This window comes from Ranitomeya variabilis, chromosome 1 (genome assembly GCF_051348905.1).
Source record: "Ranitomeya variabilis isolate aRanVar5 chromosome 1, aRanVar5.hap1, whole genome shotgun sequence".
Classification (NCBI taxonomy): domain Eukaryota; kingdom Metazoa; phylum Chordata; class Amphibia; order Anura; family Dendrobatidae; genus Ranitomeya; species Ranitomeya variabilis.
In genome coordinates this window covers 33,060,555-33,076,808 of record NC_135232.1, presented here as the reverse complement: position 1 = coordinate 33,076,808, position 16,254 = coordinate 33,060,555, and the positions used below count along the sequence as shown (strand labels likewise).

The following is a 16,254-nucleotide window of genomic DNA, read 5'->3' as shown; positions in this document are numbered from 1 at the left end:
ATCTGAGGAATAACACGATATCTGGCCATTATATCACTTGTATCTGAGGAATAACACGATATCTGGCCATTATATCACTTGTATCTGAGGAATAACACGATATCTGGCCATTATATCACTTGTATCTGAGGAATAACACGATATCTGGCCATTATATCACTTGTATCTGAGGAATAACACGATATCTGGCCATTATATCACTTGTATCTGTGGAATAACACGATATCTGGCCATTATATCACTTGTGTCTGAGGAATAACACGATATCTGGCCATTATATCACTTGTATCTGAGGAATAACACGATATCTGGCCATTATATCACTTGTATCTGAGGAATAACACGATATCTGGCCATTATATCACTTGTATCTGAGGACTAACACGATATCTGGCCATTATATCACTTGTATCTGAGGAATAACACGATATCTGGCCATTGTATCACTTGTATCTGAGGAATAACACGATATCTGGCCATTATATCACTTGTATCTGTGGAATAACACGATATCTGGCCATTATATCACTTGTATCTGAGGAATAACACGATATCTGGCCATTATATCACTTGTATCTGTGGAATAACACGATCTCTGGCCATTATATCACTTGTACCTGAGGAATAACACGATATCTGGCCATTATATCACTTGTATCTGAGGAATAACACAATATCTGGTCATGATATCACTTGTATCTGAGGAATAACACGATCTCTGGCCATTATATCACTTGTATCTGAGGAATAACACGATCTCTGGCCATTATATCACTTGTATCTGAGGAATAACACGATATCTGGCCATTATATCACTTGTATCTGTGGAATAACACGATATCTAGCCATTATATCACTTGTACCTGAGGAATAACACGATATCTGGCCATTATATCACTTGTATCTGAGGAATAATACGATATCTGGCCATTATATCACTTGTATCTAATGAATAACTCGATATCTGGCCATTATATCACTTGTACCTGAGGAATAACACGATATCTGGCCATTATATCACTTGTATCTGAGGAATAACACGATATCTGGCCATTATATCACTTGTACCTGAGGAATAACACGATATCTGGCCATTATATCACTTGTACCTGAGGAATAACAGGATATCTGGCCATTATATCACTTGTATCTAATGAATAACACAATATCTGGCCATTATATCACTTGTACCTGAGGAATAACACGATATCTGGCCATTATATCACTTGTGTCTAATGAATAACATGATATCTAGCCATTATATCACTTGTATCTGAGGAATAACACGATATCTGGCCATTACATCACTTGTATCTGAGGAATAACACGATATCTGGCCATTATATCACTTGTACCTGAGGAATAACACGATATACGGCCATTATATCACTTGTATCTGAGGAATAACACGATATCTGGCCATTATATCACTTGTATCTGAGGAATAACACGATATCTGGCCATTATATCACTTGTATCTGTGGAATAACACGATATCTGGCCATTATATCACTTGTATCTGAGGAATAACACAATATCTGGTCACTATATCACTTGTATCTAATGAATAACACGATATCTGGCCATTATATCAATTGTATCTGAGGAATAACACGATATCTGGCCATTACATCACTTGTACCTGAGGAATAACACGATATCTGGCCATTATATCACTTGTACCGGAGGAATAACACGATATCTGGCCATTATATCACTTGTATCTAATGAATAACACAATATCTGGCCATTATATCACTTGTACCTGAGGAATAACACGATATCTGGCCATTATATCACTTGTGTCTAATGAATAACACGATATCTAGCCATTATGTCACTTGTATCTAATGAATAACACGATATCTAGCCATTATATCACTTGTATCTGAGGAATAACACGATATCTGGCCATTATATCACTTGTATCTGAGGAATAACACGATATCTGGCCATTATATCACTTGTATCTGAGGAATAACACAATCTCTGGCCATTATATCACTTGTACCTGAGGAATAACACGATATCTGGCCATTATATCACTTGTATCTGAGGAATAACACGATATCTGGCCATTATATCACTTGTATCTAATGAATAACACGATATCTGGCCATTATATCACTTGCTCCTGAGGAATAACACGATATCTGGTCATTATATCACTTGTATCTGAGGAATAACACGATATCTGGCCATTATATTACTTGTATCTGAGGAATAACATGATATCTGGTCATTATATCACTTGTATCTGAGGAATAACACGATATCTGGCCATTATATCACTTGTATCTGAGGAATAACACGATATCTGGCCATTATATCACTTGTATCTGAGGAATAACACGATATCTGGCCATTATATCACTTGTATCTAATGAATAACACGATATCTGGCCATTATATCACTTGCACCTGAGGAATAACACGATATCTGGTCATTATATCACTTGTATATGAGGAATAACACGATATCTGGCCATTATATTACTTGTATCTGAGGAATAACATGATATCTGGTCAGTATATCACTTGTATCTAATAAATAACACAATATCTGGCCATTATATTACTTGTATCTGAGGAATAACACGATATCTGGCCATTACATTACTTGTATCTGAGGAATAACATGATATCTGGTCATTATATCACTTGTATCTGAGGAATAACACGATATCTGGCCATTATATCACTTGTATCTGAGGAATAACACGATATCTGGCCATTATATCACTTGTATCTGAGGAATAACACGATATCTGGCCATTATATCACTTGTATCTGAGGAATAACACGATATCTGGCCATTATATCACTTGTATCTGAGGAATAACACGATATCTGGCCATTATATCACTTGTATCTGAGGAATAACACGATATCTGGCCATTATATCACTTGTATCTGAGGAATAACACAATCTCTGGCCATTATATCACTTGTACCTGAGGAATAACACGATATCTGGCCATTATATCACTTGTATCTGAGGAATAACACGATATCTGGCCATTATATCACTTGTATCTAATGAATAACAAGATATCTGGCCATTATATCACTTGCAACTGAGGAATAACACGATATGTGGCCATTATATCACTTGTATCTAATGAATAACACGATATCTGGCCATTATATCACTTGCACCTGAGGAATAACACGATATCTGGCCATTATATCACTTGTATCTGAGGAATAACACGATATCTAGCCATTATATCACTTGTACCTGAGGAATAACACGATATCTGGCCATTATATCACTTGTACCTGAGGAATAACACGATATCTGGCCATTATATCACTTGTATCTGAGGAATAACACGATATCTAGCCATTATATCACTTGTACCTGAGGAATAACACGATATCTGGCCATTATATCACTTGTACCTGAGGAATAACACGATATCTGGCCATTATATCACTTGTATCTGAGGAATAACACGATATCTGGCCATTATATTACTTGTATCTGAGGAATAACACGATATCTGGTCATTATATCACTTGTATCTGAGGAATAACACGATATCTGGCCATTATATCACTTGTATCTGAGGAATAACACGATATCTGGCCATTATATCACTTGTATCTGAGGAATAACACGATATCTGGCCATTATATCACTTGTATCTGAGGAATAACACGATATCTGGCCATTATATCACTTGTATCTGAGGAATAACACGATATCTGGCCATTATATCACTTGTATCTGTGGAATAACACGATATCTGGCCATTATATCACTTGTGTCTGAGGAATAACACGATATCTGGCCATTATATCACTTGTATCTGAGGAATAACACGATATCTGGCCATTATATCACTTGTATCTGAGGAATAACACGATATCTGGCCATTATATCACTTGTATCTGAGGAATAACACGATATCTGGCCATTATATCACTTGTATCTGAGGAATAACACGATATCTGGCCATTATATCACTTGTATCTGAGGAATAACACGATATCTGGCCATTATATCACTTGTATCTGTGGAATAACACGATATCTGGCCATTATATCACTTGTATCTGAGGAATAACACGATATCTGGCCATTATATCACTTGTATCTGTGGAATAACACGATCTCTGGCCATTATATCACTTGTACCTGAGGAATAACACGATATCTGGCCATTATATCACTTGTATCTGAGGAATAACACAATATCTGGTCATGATATCACTTGTATCTGAGGAATAACACGATCTCTGGCCATTATATCACTTGTATCTGAGGAATAACACGATCTCTGGCCATTATATCACTTGTATCTGAGGAATAACACAATCTCTGGCCATTATATCACTTGTATCTGAGGAATAACACGATATCTGGCCATTATATCACTTGTATCTGTGGAATAACACGATATCTAGCCATTATATGACTTGTACCTGAGGAATAACACGATATCTGGCCATTATATCACTTGTATCTGAGGAATAATACGATATCTGGCCATTATATCACTTGTATCTAATGAATAACACAATATCTGGCCATTATATCACTTGTACCTGAGGAATAACACGATATCTGGCCATTATATCACTTGTGTCTAATGAATAACATGATATCTAGCCATTATATCACTTGTATCTGAGGAATAACACGATATCTGGCCATTACATCACTTGTATCTGAGGAATAACACGATATCTGGCCATTATATCACTTGTACCTGAGGAATAACACGATATACGGCCATTATATCACTTGTATCTGAGGAATAACACGATATCTGGCCATTATATCACTTGTATCTGAGGAATAACACGATATCTGGCCATTATATCACTTGTATCTGTGGAATAACACGATATCTGGCCATTATATCACTTGTATCTGAGGAATAACACAATATCTGGTCACTATATCACTTGTATCTAATGAATAACACGATATCTGGCCATTATATCAATTGTATCTGAGGAATAACACGATATCTGGCCATTATATCACTTGTACCTGAGGAATAACACGATATCTGGCCATTATATCACTTGTACCGGAGGAATAACACGATATCTGGCCATTATATCACTTGTATCTAATGAATAACACAATATCTGGCCATTATATCACTTGTACCTGAGGAATAACACGATATCTGGCCATTATATCACTTGTGTCTAATGAATAACACGATATCTAGCCATTATGTCACTTGTATCTAATGAATAACACGATATCTAGCCATTATATCACTTGTATCTGAGGAATAACACGATATCTGGCCATTATATCACTTGTATCTGAGGAATAACACGATATCTGGCCATTATATCACTTGTATCTGAGGAATAACACAATCTCTGGCCATTATATCACTTGTACCTGAGGAATAACACGATATCTGGCCATTATATCACTTGTATCTGAGGAATAACACGATATCTGGCCATTATATCACTTGTATCTAATGAATAACACGATATCTGGCCATTATATCACTTGCTCCTGAGGAATAACACGATATCTGGTCATTATATCACTTGTATCTGAGGAATAACACGATATCTGGCCATTATATTACTTGTATCTGAGGAATAACATGATATCTGGTCATTATATCACTTGTATCTGAGGAATAACACGATATCTGGCCATTATATCACTTGTATCTGAGGAATAACACGATATCTGGCCATTATATCACTTGTATCTGAGGAATAACACGATATCTGGCCATTATATCACTTGTATCTAATGAATAACACGATATCTGGCCATTATATCACTTGTATCTGAGGAATAACACGATATCTGGCCATTATATTACTTGTATCTGAGGAATAACATGATATCTGGTCAGTATATCACTTGTATCTAATAAATAACACAATATCTGGCCATTATATTACTTGTATCTGAGGAATAACACGATATCTGGCCATTACATTACTTGTATCTGAGGAATAACATGATATCTGGTCATTATATCACTTGTATCTGAGGAATAACACGATATCTGGCCATTATATCACTTGTATCTGAGGAATAACACGATATCTGGCCATTATATCACTTGTATCTGAGGAATAACACGATATCTGGCCATTATATCACTTGTATCTGAGGAATAACACGATATCTGGCCATTATATCACTTGTATCTGAGGAATAACACGATATCTGGCCATTATATCACTTGTATCTGAGGAATAACACGATATCTGGCCATTATATCACTTGTATCTGAGGAATAACACAATCTCTGGCCATTATATCACTTGTACCTGAGGAATAACACGATATCTGGCCATTATATCACTTGTATCTGAGGAATAACACGATATCTGGCCATTATATCACTTGTATCTAATGAATAACAAGATATCTGGCCATTATATCACTTGCACCTGAGGAATAACACGATATCTGGCCATTATATCACTTGTATCTAATGAATAACACGATATCTGGCCATTATATCACTTGCACCTGAGGAATAACACGATATCTGGCCATTATATCACTTGTATCTGAGGAATAACACGATATCTAGCCATTATATCACTTGTACCTGAGGAATAACACGATATCTGGCCATTATATCACTTGTACCTGAGGAATAACACGATATCTGGCCATTATATCACTTGTATCTGAGGAATAACACGATATCTGGCCATTATATCACTTGTACCTGAGGAATAACACGATATCTGGCCATTATATCACTTGCACCTGAGGAATAACACGATATCTGGCCATTATATCACTTGTATCTGAGGAATAACACGATATCTAGCCATTATATCACTTGTACCTGAGGAATAACACGATATCTGGCCATTATATCACTTGTACCTGAGGAATAACACGATATCTGGCCATTATATCACTTGTATCTGAGGAATAACATGATATCTGGCCATTATATCACTTGTATCTGAGGAATAACATGATATCTGGCCATTATATCACTTGTATCTGAGGAATAACAGGATATCTGGCCATTATATCACTTGGTTATCTTTGCATCATTTTTGGAGTGCCAAATTCAATTTTTTTATTTATTATGGAGTGGAATCCTATTCATGCCTCTGATTAGGAGTGCCACGCAGCCTTCTTTTTTCGATGTTCCCTTTAAAGTTAATCAGTCTGAGGACAAATCCATAGAACAATCCAAGAGGTCAAGTATAAAAATAATTATCAGGAGTATATTGCACCAGGAGCTGTAATAACACTTATAATGGGTCAGGGAGTGAGTGTAAGGGAAAGAATGACACAGGGCACTGAGGCTGAGCCGTCGGGTTGGTGGCACTGACCATTATACATGAAATAAAACTATAATCACTGGTGACAATACAGGAGGAGCTCAGAGGACACTGAAGTATTAGGATGGCACCCAACATCAGTGACAGGCGGTGCAGAACCGCGGCCAGGTGAATATGTGACACCCGTCCTCTCAGTACAGGGACAGCACAGGACTTACAAGGTTTCTTTTTCCTGCACTTCCCTCTTGTCTTTCTTGAAATTCAAGTTTTTTCTGTTTCTGCTCAGTGATAAGGAACAAGTCAGTGTAGTATGGAGGGGCAGTATATTGTACAGTCAGTCATGGCAGTCTCACTGCATGTGGCAGATATATATACACAAGTGGTCACCAGGCATGAAATCAGGAGCTTTACAGGCGACCTGGAGAATATGTGGATTTTCTTTTGCAGATTTCATTTTCAAAAGGGTTAAATACCGTATGTGGCAGAAATCACCGACAGATCTTGATATATCCGGCATGGTGTGGATGTGAAAATCTGCAGTGGAAAATTCCACTACATGTGAATGAGGTTTTGTCTAAGTCTAGTTTAGCGCTGGGACGTTGTTGCAGATTTTGGTGCAGAATCAGCAGTGAAAATCTTCTACAAATCTGCAACCTCTGATCATGTCCTAAGGGGGCGCTGCATTACGAGATGGAAATGTAGAGGGTGCACATGTCTGTAACACTACACGTATGTCATCAGTACAGCAGAGGAGACTAATGTGAGGCTGATACATGACGCTCTCAGTGTAATCCACAGATCAGATTTACATTTCTGTTTTCCAACTAGAACCAGAGAAGTCCAGTGTCTGGGTCATCGCTGTGGTCGTAGCTGTGGTGGTCGTCGCTGGCATTGGCATTGGTGGATTTATCTTCTATAAAAGTAAGTGTCAGTAATCCCGCACTTATCATGAGATATTCCGCTAAATAAAAAGCAAAAGATGTGATGAATGCATTTGGAAAATTTTTCTTTCACACCCATCAGTAAAGTGTACCTGTCATATCAGATGACTGCCCAGAATAAACTGTCCTAGAATCATAGAAAGGGAGATTTGTAGTTGGACCTCCAGGCTCATCATGTCCAAGCCCTGCTCAATGTAGCATTCACTAAACCATCTCAGACAGATGTCTGGCCAGCCTCTGTTTGAAGACTTCCATTGAAGGAGAACTCACCTCCTCTCGTGGCAGCCTGTTCCACTCATTGATCACCCTCACTGTCCTGCGAGTGTTGGGTTGAACAATTAATAAAATGTTCAATTCTCTAGTTGCCTACTCCTGGCCTAATGGATATTGATCATGTGCACTAAAGAAATACACCAGACACAGTCAGCTGTAACTCTCCTTGATCAATGTGTGGCTCAGCTCCAAGAAGGACTTTATTTGGCTTAAAACACATCTTATATATTTTTTGTAAGGGGGCTCGGTTAGCTCTAAAATGGGAGTGATCGGATGTATTCCATTGTTTAGTGGGTTGGGCAATACAGCAAGTCCATGGGCGGATCCGTGAGGTCATCAGGGTGGGTTGTCCATGAGGTCATCAGGGTGGGCGTCACTGTGGGTGGATCCATGAGGTCATCAGGGTGGGCGTCATCTTGGACACCAACACATGGTCTGCTGATACAGGAAATGGCAGCCATCTTTAGTGTCTTCATTGTTCATCTTGGATACCAGAGCACATGGCTCTGATACAGGAGATGGCAGCCATCTTTAGGGTCTCACTTTGATCTGAGGAAAACTTATGTAAGGTTAAACAATACATGCTATGGGTTGCTTCTCTCAATTACCTTATGTCTTGAGGTTAATTAAGTATTTGATCTTATGCCTCTCCTCAACAGTCCCCCCTAAATACTTTATTAACCTTTTTTTTTTTTTTTATCTTGATCCCACCATGGTTCCCTAACCCACCAGTGTTAAGTGTCACTATGACATCAGAGGCTTCATGACAATTCGGATGCTATAGACACCAGAGAATGTGTGACTAATTATGGGTATATCAGGAGGTATATCGGAGCGCGTTACCCATGTCCTCGGGACTTCCCTACCTGCTGGATCTATTACTCTCCAATCTCCCATCTCCATGGTTACATAAAATACACATGTGACTAACCCTGATGTATCACATCCTAGATCTGACCGTCTCGCCCGGGAGGGGGGAATTGGAGTTTTCACCAGTTTGAGACAAGTTTTACCTTGTGGAAAACCTCCCTTTGTAGCTGGACTTTGACAAGCAGGTCAGATCCTACTCTGTCCCTAACTGTCTAACAAGTTTATAATGTGAGAGATGGATCCAGGAGGCGCACAGCAACCCTGACTGAAGTATGAGTAGTCAGGAGCACTTGGTAGGGACCCTTAAATCTCGACTCCAGGGATGTCCTTCTGATGAACATCTTTACCAGCACGTAATCACCAGGTTGGAAAGTATGGGTACCTTCACTGGAATCTGGACCTGGAATGGATGATAAAACTTGTACATGTGTTATTGACAGTTCTTTAGTAACAACAATTACATAATTTACAAGAATATCACTTCCTAAGGCTAGCTGTTGTGGAAAATATTGACCCAACCTTGGAGGCCCCCCAAAAAGAATCTCGTATGGTGTGAGTTTAGTGGGACCCCTTGGAGTGTTTCTGACTGAGTATAAGGCAGTGAGCAAAATGTCTGTCCAAGTCTGACCTCCTAACTGGCTTCCAGTAAGTTATTTTTGAAGGTGCCATTCAGTGTTTCTACTTTCCCACTGCTCTGTTGGTGATATGGAGTATGTAAACCCAAATCCGCTCCCACCAATGTCCATAGTTCCTTAGTCAGTGCTGCAGTGAACGCAGGTCCTTGGTCACTCTCAATTACCTCTGGGACCCCATATCTGCATACTACTTCAGTCATCAGTCTCTTAACAGTCACTCTGGCAGTCATGTTTGTTACTGGATAGGCTTCGGGCCATCCTGAGAACATGTCAGTCACTACCAGTACATACTCGTACTTCCCTACTTTTGGCATTTGAATGTGATCAATCTGAATCCTCTGAAAGGGATAAAGTGGTTTTGCCAAATGTTTCTGAGTAACTTTCTGAGGCGGTGCTGGATTGCATGTTGCACACACAAGGCAGGATTTGCAATATTTTTGGGTGACAGTAGAGATTCCAGGTGCCATATAAGTCTTCCAAATTAGGTCATTCATCTGATTCTTGCCTCTGTGGGTGATACCGTGTGCCCATTCTGTCACTGAGGGGTACAGATTACGGGGTAGACAGACCTTTTTGTTCATCCTCCAGACTCCATCTTCATCCTTTTTAGCTCCTCCTTCTTGCCATGACTTCTTTTCATCATCTGATGTCTTGTCTTGATGTAGATGGATGATCCTCTTAAGAGAGCCTTTAGTCCCTTCTTCAGTGTCTTGTGACATGTACACCGCTGCTTTCTCTTTCCCAAATGGATCCACAGCATAGGTTTTTGCAGTTTTGTCAGCAAAGAAGTTCCCCCTTGCTTCTGGAGAATCCAATCTCCCGTGAGCTTTGATCTTGATCACTGCAACCTCCAAAGGTAGATCTAGAGCGACCACAAGTTCTTGTATGATAGCAGCATGTTTTACAGGAGTTCCACTCGACGTTAGGTATCCTCTGGCTGCCCAGATACTGCCGAAGTCATGAGCCACTCCGAAAGCGTATCTTGAATCCGTGTAGATGTTGACCACCTTCTCCGTCGCTTCCTGACAAGCCAACGTCAAAGCTTTAAGTTCCGCTTCTTGTGCAGACATGTGCGGTGGTAGCGATCCAGCTGAGATTACCTCGTCATGTGTAAACACGGCATATCCCATATGGAATCTTCCTGTTTCATCTGCAAATCTGGAACCATCAGTGAAGAACGTCAGGTCAGCATGTGGGAGTGGGTCTTCAGACACGTTTTTCTTGGAGGCTGCTTCTTCCTGCATTTGTTCAAGACAGTCATGATCCTCTGAGTGTGTAGAGGCATCTTCTTCGAGAGCATCAGTATCATCATCCACATCCCCCCTGGAAAGAGGAAGCAGCGTGGACGGGTTGAGGATGGTGCAGCGGACAAGAGTAACATTATCCGGAATCAAGAGCGAACATTGGAGTCTCATATGACGCTGCACCAACAGATGTTTAGGTTCCAAGAATAGCAATTATGTCATATGGAGCCATTAAGAGAACTTGGTGTCCTCAGATGATATCAGGATTTGGGATTCCAAGAGCTGGTGCAGACTGTATGGCCTGTTTAAGAGCGTAGAAAGCTTCCACGGACTTAGTACATAGTGGAAACGCTGACGTCTTGAGGTCATCGTACAATGGCTGCATCAGCTTTGAGGCATCTGGAAACCTTTGGCGACAATAAGTGATAGGTCAGTCAGCTCATCCGAGGCCCATGTCTTAGGTTCTTGGCAGAACTCAACACCAGAGTCCCATGTCTTGTCACTGGCAAGTGAGGCATAATTGAACACGATATCCATAACAGGCCAATATGCATCACCTGCTTTAAGATTTGGCAAGGAAATGAGATCTTGCCACGTGGCTGAGTAAGTCCTTTGGATTTGAAGCATGCTTCTGTAGAAAGGCATCAGCTGTTTTTCTGGATCTGGAAGTTGGTTCAACAGAGTAGCAGCTTGCTGGGGTGTAAACTTGACATAGATGGTGGGCTCCTCAGACATGAGCATTGGCACTGTTGGCGGTGGCACCTGAGGCGGGAGTAGAGATGGCACCGGGAGTGCAGATGTAGTCCCTTGTGTATGAGGAGCCGGAGGAGGTAACAGTCCTGGAATGAGGGGCTCTGTCATGGTTCTCAATGGCAAGAGAACGTAGAAAGCATACAAAAGGACTAGCTCTTGGAAGATGGGAACTCGAGCTGACTGTGAGCTAAACCTACCGCACAAATAACAGTGGCCGGGTAGCGTGCCTACGTTTTATCCCTAGACGCCCAGCGCCAGCCGGAGAACTGACTGACCCTAGCAGAGGAAAATACAGACCTGGCTTACCTCTAGAGAAATTTTCCCCAAAAGGCAGACAGTAGCCCCCACATATATTGTCGGTGATTTCAGAGGAAATTGACATACGAAGTATGAAGATAGGTTTAGCAAATTGAGGTCCGCTTACTAGATAGTAGGAAGACAGAAAAGGGAACTTCACAGTCAGCTGAAAACCCTTTCAAAACACCATCCTGGAATTACTTTAAGACTCTAATATCAACTCATGACACCAGAGTGGCAATTCCAGCTCACAAGAGCTTCCAGCCTCAGAAATAAACAATCACAGAGAACTGGAACAAAAATGCAAAACAAACTTAGGACTACAAGTCCAACTTAGCTGATAGTAGTCTAGGAGCAGGAACATGCAACAGAAAGGCTTCTGGTAACATTGTTGGCCGGCATAGAAATGACTGAGGAGCAAGGCTAAATAGACAACTCCCACATCCTGATGGAAACAGGTGAACAGAGGCGATGAAGCACACAAGTTCAGTACCACCAGTGACCACCGGGGGAGCCCAGAAACCAAATTCACAACAGTACTCCCCCCTCAAGGAGGGGGCACCGAACCCTCACCAGAACCACCAGGGCGATCAGGATGAGCCCTATGAAAGGCACGGACCAAATCGGAGGCATGAACATCAGAGGCTGTCACCCAAGAATTATCCTCCTGACCGTAGCCCTTCCACTTGACCAGATACTGAAGTCTCCGTCTGGAAACACGGGAGTCCAAGATCTTCTCGACAACGTACTCCAACTCACCCTCAACCAACACCGGAGCAGGAGGCTCAACGGAAGGCACAACCGGTACCTCATACCTGCGCAACAATGACCGATGGAAGACATTATGAATAGAAAAAGATGCAGGGAGGTCCAAACGAAAGGACACAGGGTTAAGAATCTCCAATATCCTGTACGGGCCGATGAACCGAGGCTTAAACTTAGGAGAAGAAACCTTCATAGGGACAAAACGAGAAGACAACCACACCAAGTCCCCAACACAAAGACGAGGACCAACACAACGACGGCGGTTGGCAAAATGCTGAGTCTTCTCCTGGGACAACTTCAAATTGTCCACCACATGCCCCCAAATCTGATGCAACCTCTCCACCACAGCATCCACTCCAGGACAATCCGAAGACTCCACCTGACCGGAAGAGAAACGAGGATGAAACCCCGAATTACAGAAGAAAGGAGAAACCAAGGTGGCAGAACTAGCCCGATTATTGAGGGCAAACTCCGCCAAGGGCAAAAAGGCAACCCAATCATCCTGATCCGCAGACACAAAACACCTCAAATAAGTCTCCAAGGTCTGATTAGTTCGCTCGGTCTGGCCATTAGTCTGAGGATGGAAAGCAGACGAAAAAGACAAATCAATGCCCATCCTAGCACAGAACGCTCGCCAAAATCTAGACACGAATTGGGTTCCCCTGTCAGACACGATATTCTCCGGAATACCATGCAAGCGAACCACATTTTGAAAAAACAGAGGAACCAGCTCGGATGAGGAAGGCAATTTAGGCAAGGGAACCAAATGGACCATCTTAGAGAAACGGTCACACACCACCCAGATGACAGACATCTTCTGAGAAACAGGGAGATCAGAAATAAAATCCATGGAGATGTGAGTCCAAGGCCTCTTCGGAATAGGCAAAGATAACAACAATCCACTAGCCCGAGAACAACAAGGCTTGGCCCGAGCACAAACATCACAAGACTGCACAAAACCTCGCACATCTCGCGACAGGGAAGGCCACCAGAAGGACCTAGCCACCAAATCCCTGGTACCAAAGATTCCAGGATGGCCAGCTAACGCAGAAGAATGGACCTCCGATATGACTCTACTGGTCCAATCATCAGGAACAAACATTCTACCAGGCGGGCAACGATCAGGTCTATCCGCCTGAAACTCCTGCAAGACCCGTCGCAAGTCTGGGGAAACAGCAGATAATATCACTCCATCCTTAAGGATACCTGTAGGTTCAGAATTACCAGGGGAATCAGGCTCAAAACTCCTAGAAAGGGCATCCGCCTTCACATTTTTAGAACCCGGTAGGTAAGAAACCACAAAATTAAACCGAGAGAAAAATAACGACCAGCGCGCCTGTCTAGGATTCAGGCGCCTGGCAGACTCAAGATAAATCAAATTCTTGTGGTCAGTCAATACCACCACCTGATGTCTAGCCCCCTCAAGCCAATGACGCCACTCCTCAAAAGCCCACTTCATAGCCAAGAGCTCCCGATTACCAATATCATAATTTCGCTCAGCGGGCGAAAATTTACGAGAAAAGAACGCACAAGGTCTCATCACGGAGCAGTCGGAACTTTTCTGCGACAAAACCGCCCCAGCTCCGATTTCTGAAGCGTCGACCTCAACCTGAAAAGGAAGAGTAACATCAGGCTGACGCAATACAGGGGCGGAAGAAAAGCGGCGCTTAAGCTCCCGAAAGGCCTCCACAGCAGCAGGGGACCAATCAGCAACATCAGCACCCTTCTTAGTCAAATCAGTCAACGGTTTAGCAACATCAGAAAAACCAGTTATAAATCGACGATAAAAATTAGCAAAGCCCAAAAACTTCTGAAGGCTCTTAAGAGAAGAGGGCTGCGTCCAATCACAAATAGCCTGAACCTTGACAGGGTCCATCTCAATGGAAGAGGGGGAAAAAATGTACCCCAAAAACGAAATCTTTTGAACCCCAAAAACGCACTTAGAACCCTTTACACACAAGGAATTAGAGCGCAAAACCTGAAAAACCCTCCTGACCTGTTGGACATGAGAGTCCCAGTCGTCCGAAAAAATCAAAATATCATCCAGATACACAATCATAAATTTATCCAAATATTCACGGAAAATGTCATGCATAAAAGACTGAAAGACTGAAGGGGCATTTGAAAGACCAAAAGGCATTACTAAATACTCAAAATGGCCCTCAGGCGTATTAAATGCGGTTTTCCACTCATCCCCCTGCTTAATTCGCACTAAATTATACGCCCCACGAAGATCAATCTTAGAGAACCACTTGGCCCCCTTTATTCGAGCAAACAAATCAGTAAGCAGTGGCAAAGGATACTGATATTTAACCGTGATTTTATTCAAAAGCCGATAATCAATACACGGCCTCAAAGAGCCATCTTTTTTAGATACAAAGAAAAAACCGGCTCCTAAGGGAGATGACGAAGGACGAATATGTCCCTTTTCCAAGGACTCCTTAATATATTCCCGCATAGCAGCGTGTTCAGGCACAGATAGATTAAATAAACGACCCTTTGGAAACTTACTGCCCGGAATCAGATCTATTGTACAATCGCAATCTCTGTGCGGAGGTAGTGAACCAAGTTTAGGCTCCTCAAAAACGTCACGATAATCAGATAAAAATTCCGGAATCTCAGAGGGAATAGATGACGAAATGGAGACCAAAGATACGTCCCCATGAGTCCCCTGACATCCCCAGCTTAACACAGACATTGCTTTCCAGTCGAGGACTGGGTTATGAGATTGCAGCCATGGCAATCCAAGCACCAACACATCATGTAGATTATACAACACAAGGAAGCGAATAATCTCCTGGTGATCCGGATTAATACGCATAGTTACTTGTGTCCAGTATTGTGGTTTATTACTAGCCAATGGCGTGGAGTCAATACCCTTCAGAGGTATAGGAACTTCCAGAGGCTCTAAATTAAACCCACAGCGTTTGGCAAAGGACCAATCCATAAGACTCAAAGCGGCGCCAGAGTCGACATAGGCGTCCGCGGTAATAGACGATAAAGAGCAAATCAGGGTCACAGATAGAATAAACTTGGACTGTAAAGTACCAATTGAAACAGACTTATCAACCTTCTTAGTACGTTTAGAGCATGCTGATATAACATGAGTAGAATCGCCACAATAGAAGCATAACCCATTTTTTCGCCTAAAATTCTGTCGTTCGCTTCTGGACAGAATTCTATCACATTGCATAATCTCTGGCGCCTTCTCAGTAGA

At 41.5% G+C, this 16,254-nt stretch overlaps 1 protein-coding gene across 1 annotated transcript in view; it reads left to right on the top strand.

Moving 5' to 3' along the window:
- The window catches only part of LOC143804128 (class I histocompatibility antigen, F10 alpha chain-like), a 604,087-nt gene that overhangs the window by 513,382 nt on the left and 74,451 nt on the right, over positions 1-16,254 (top strand). Inside the window, exon 5 of the mRNA XM_077281900.1 lies at positions 8,088-8,180. Coding sequence (XP_077138015.1) covers positions 8,088-8,180 — 93 coding nt within the window. The remainder of the gene's footprint in view (positions 1-8,087; positions 8,181-16,254) is intronic.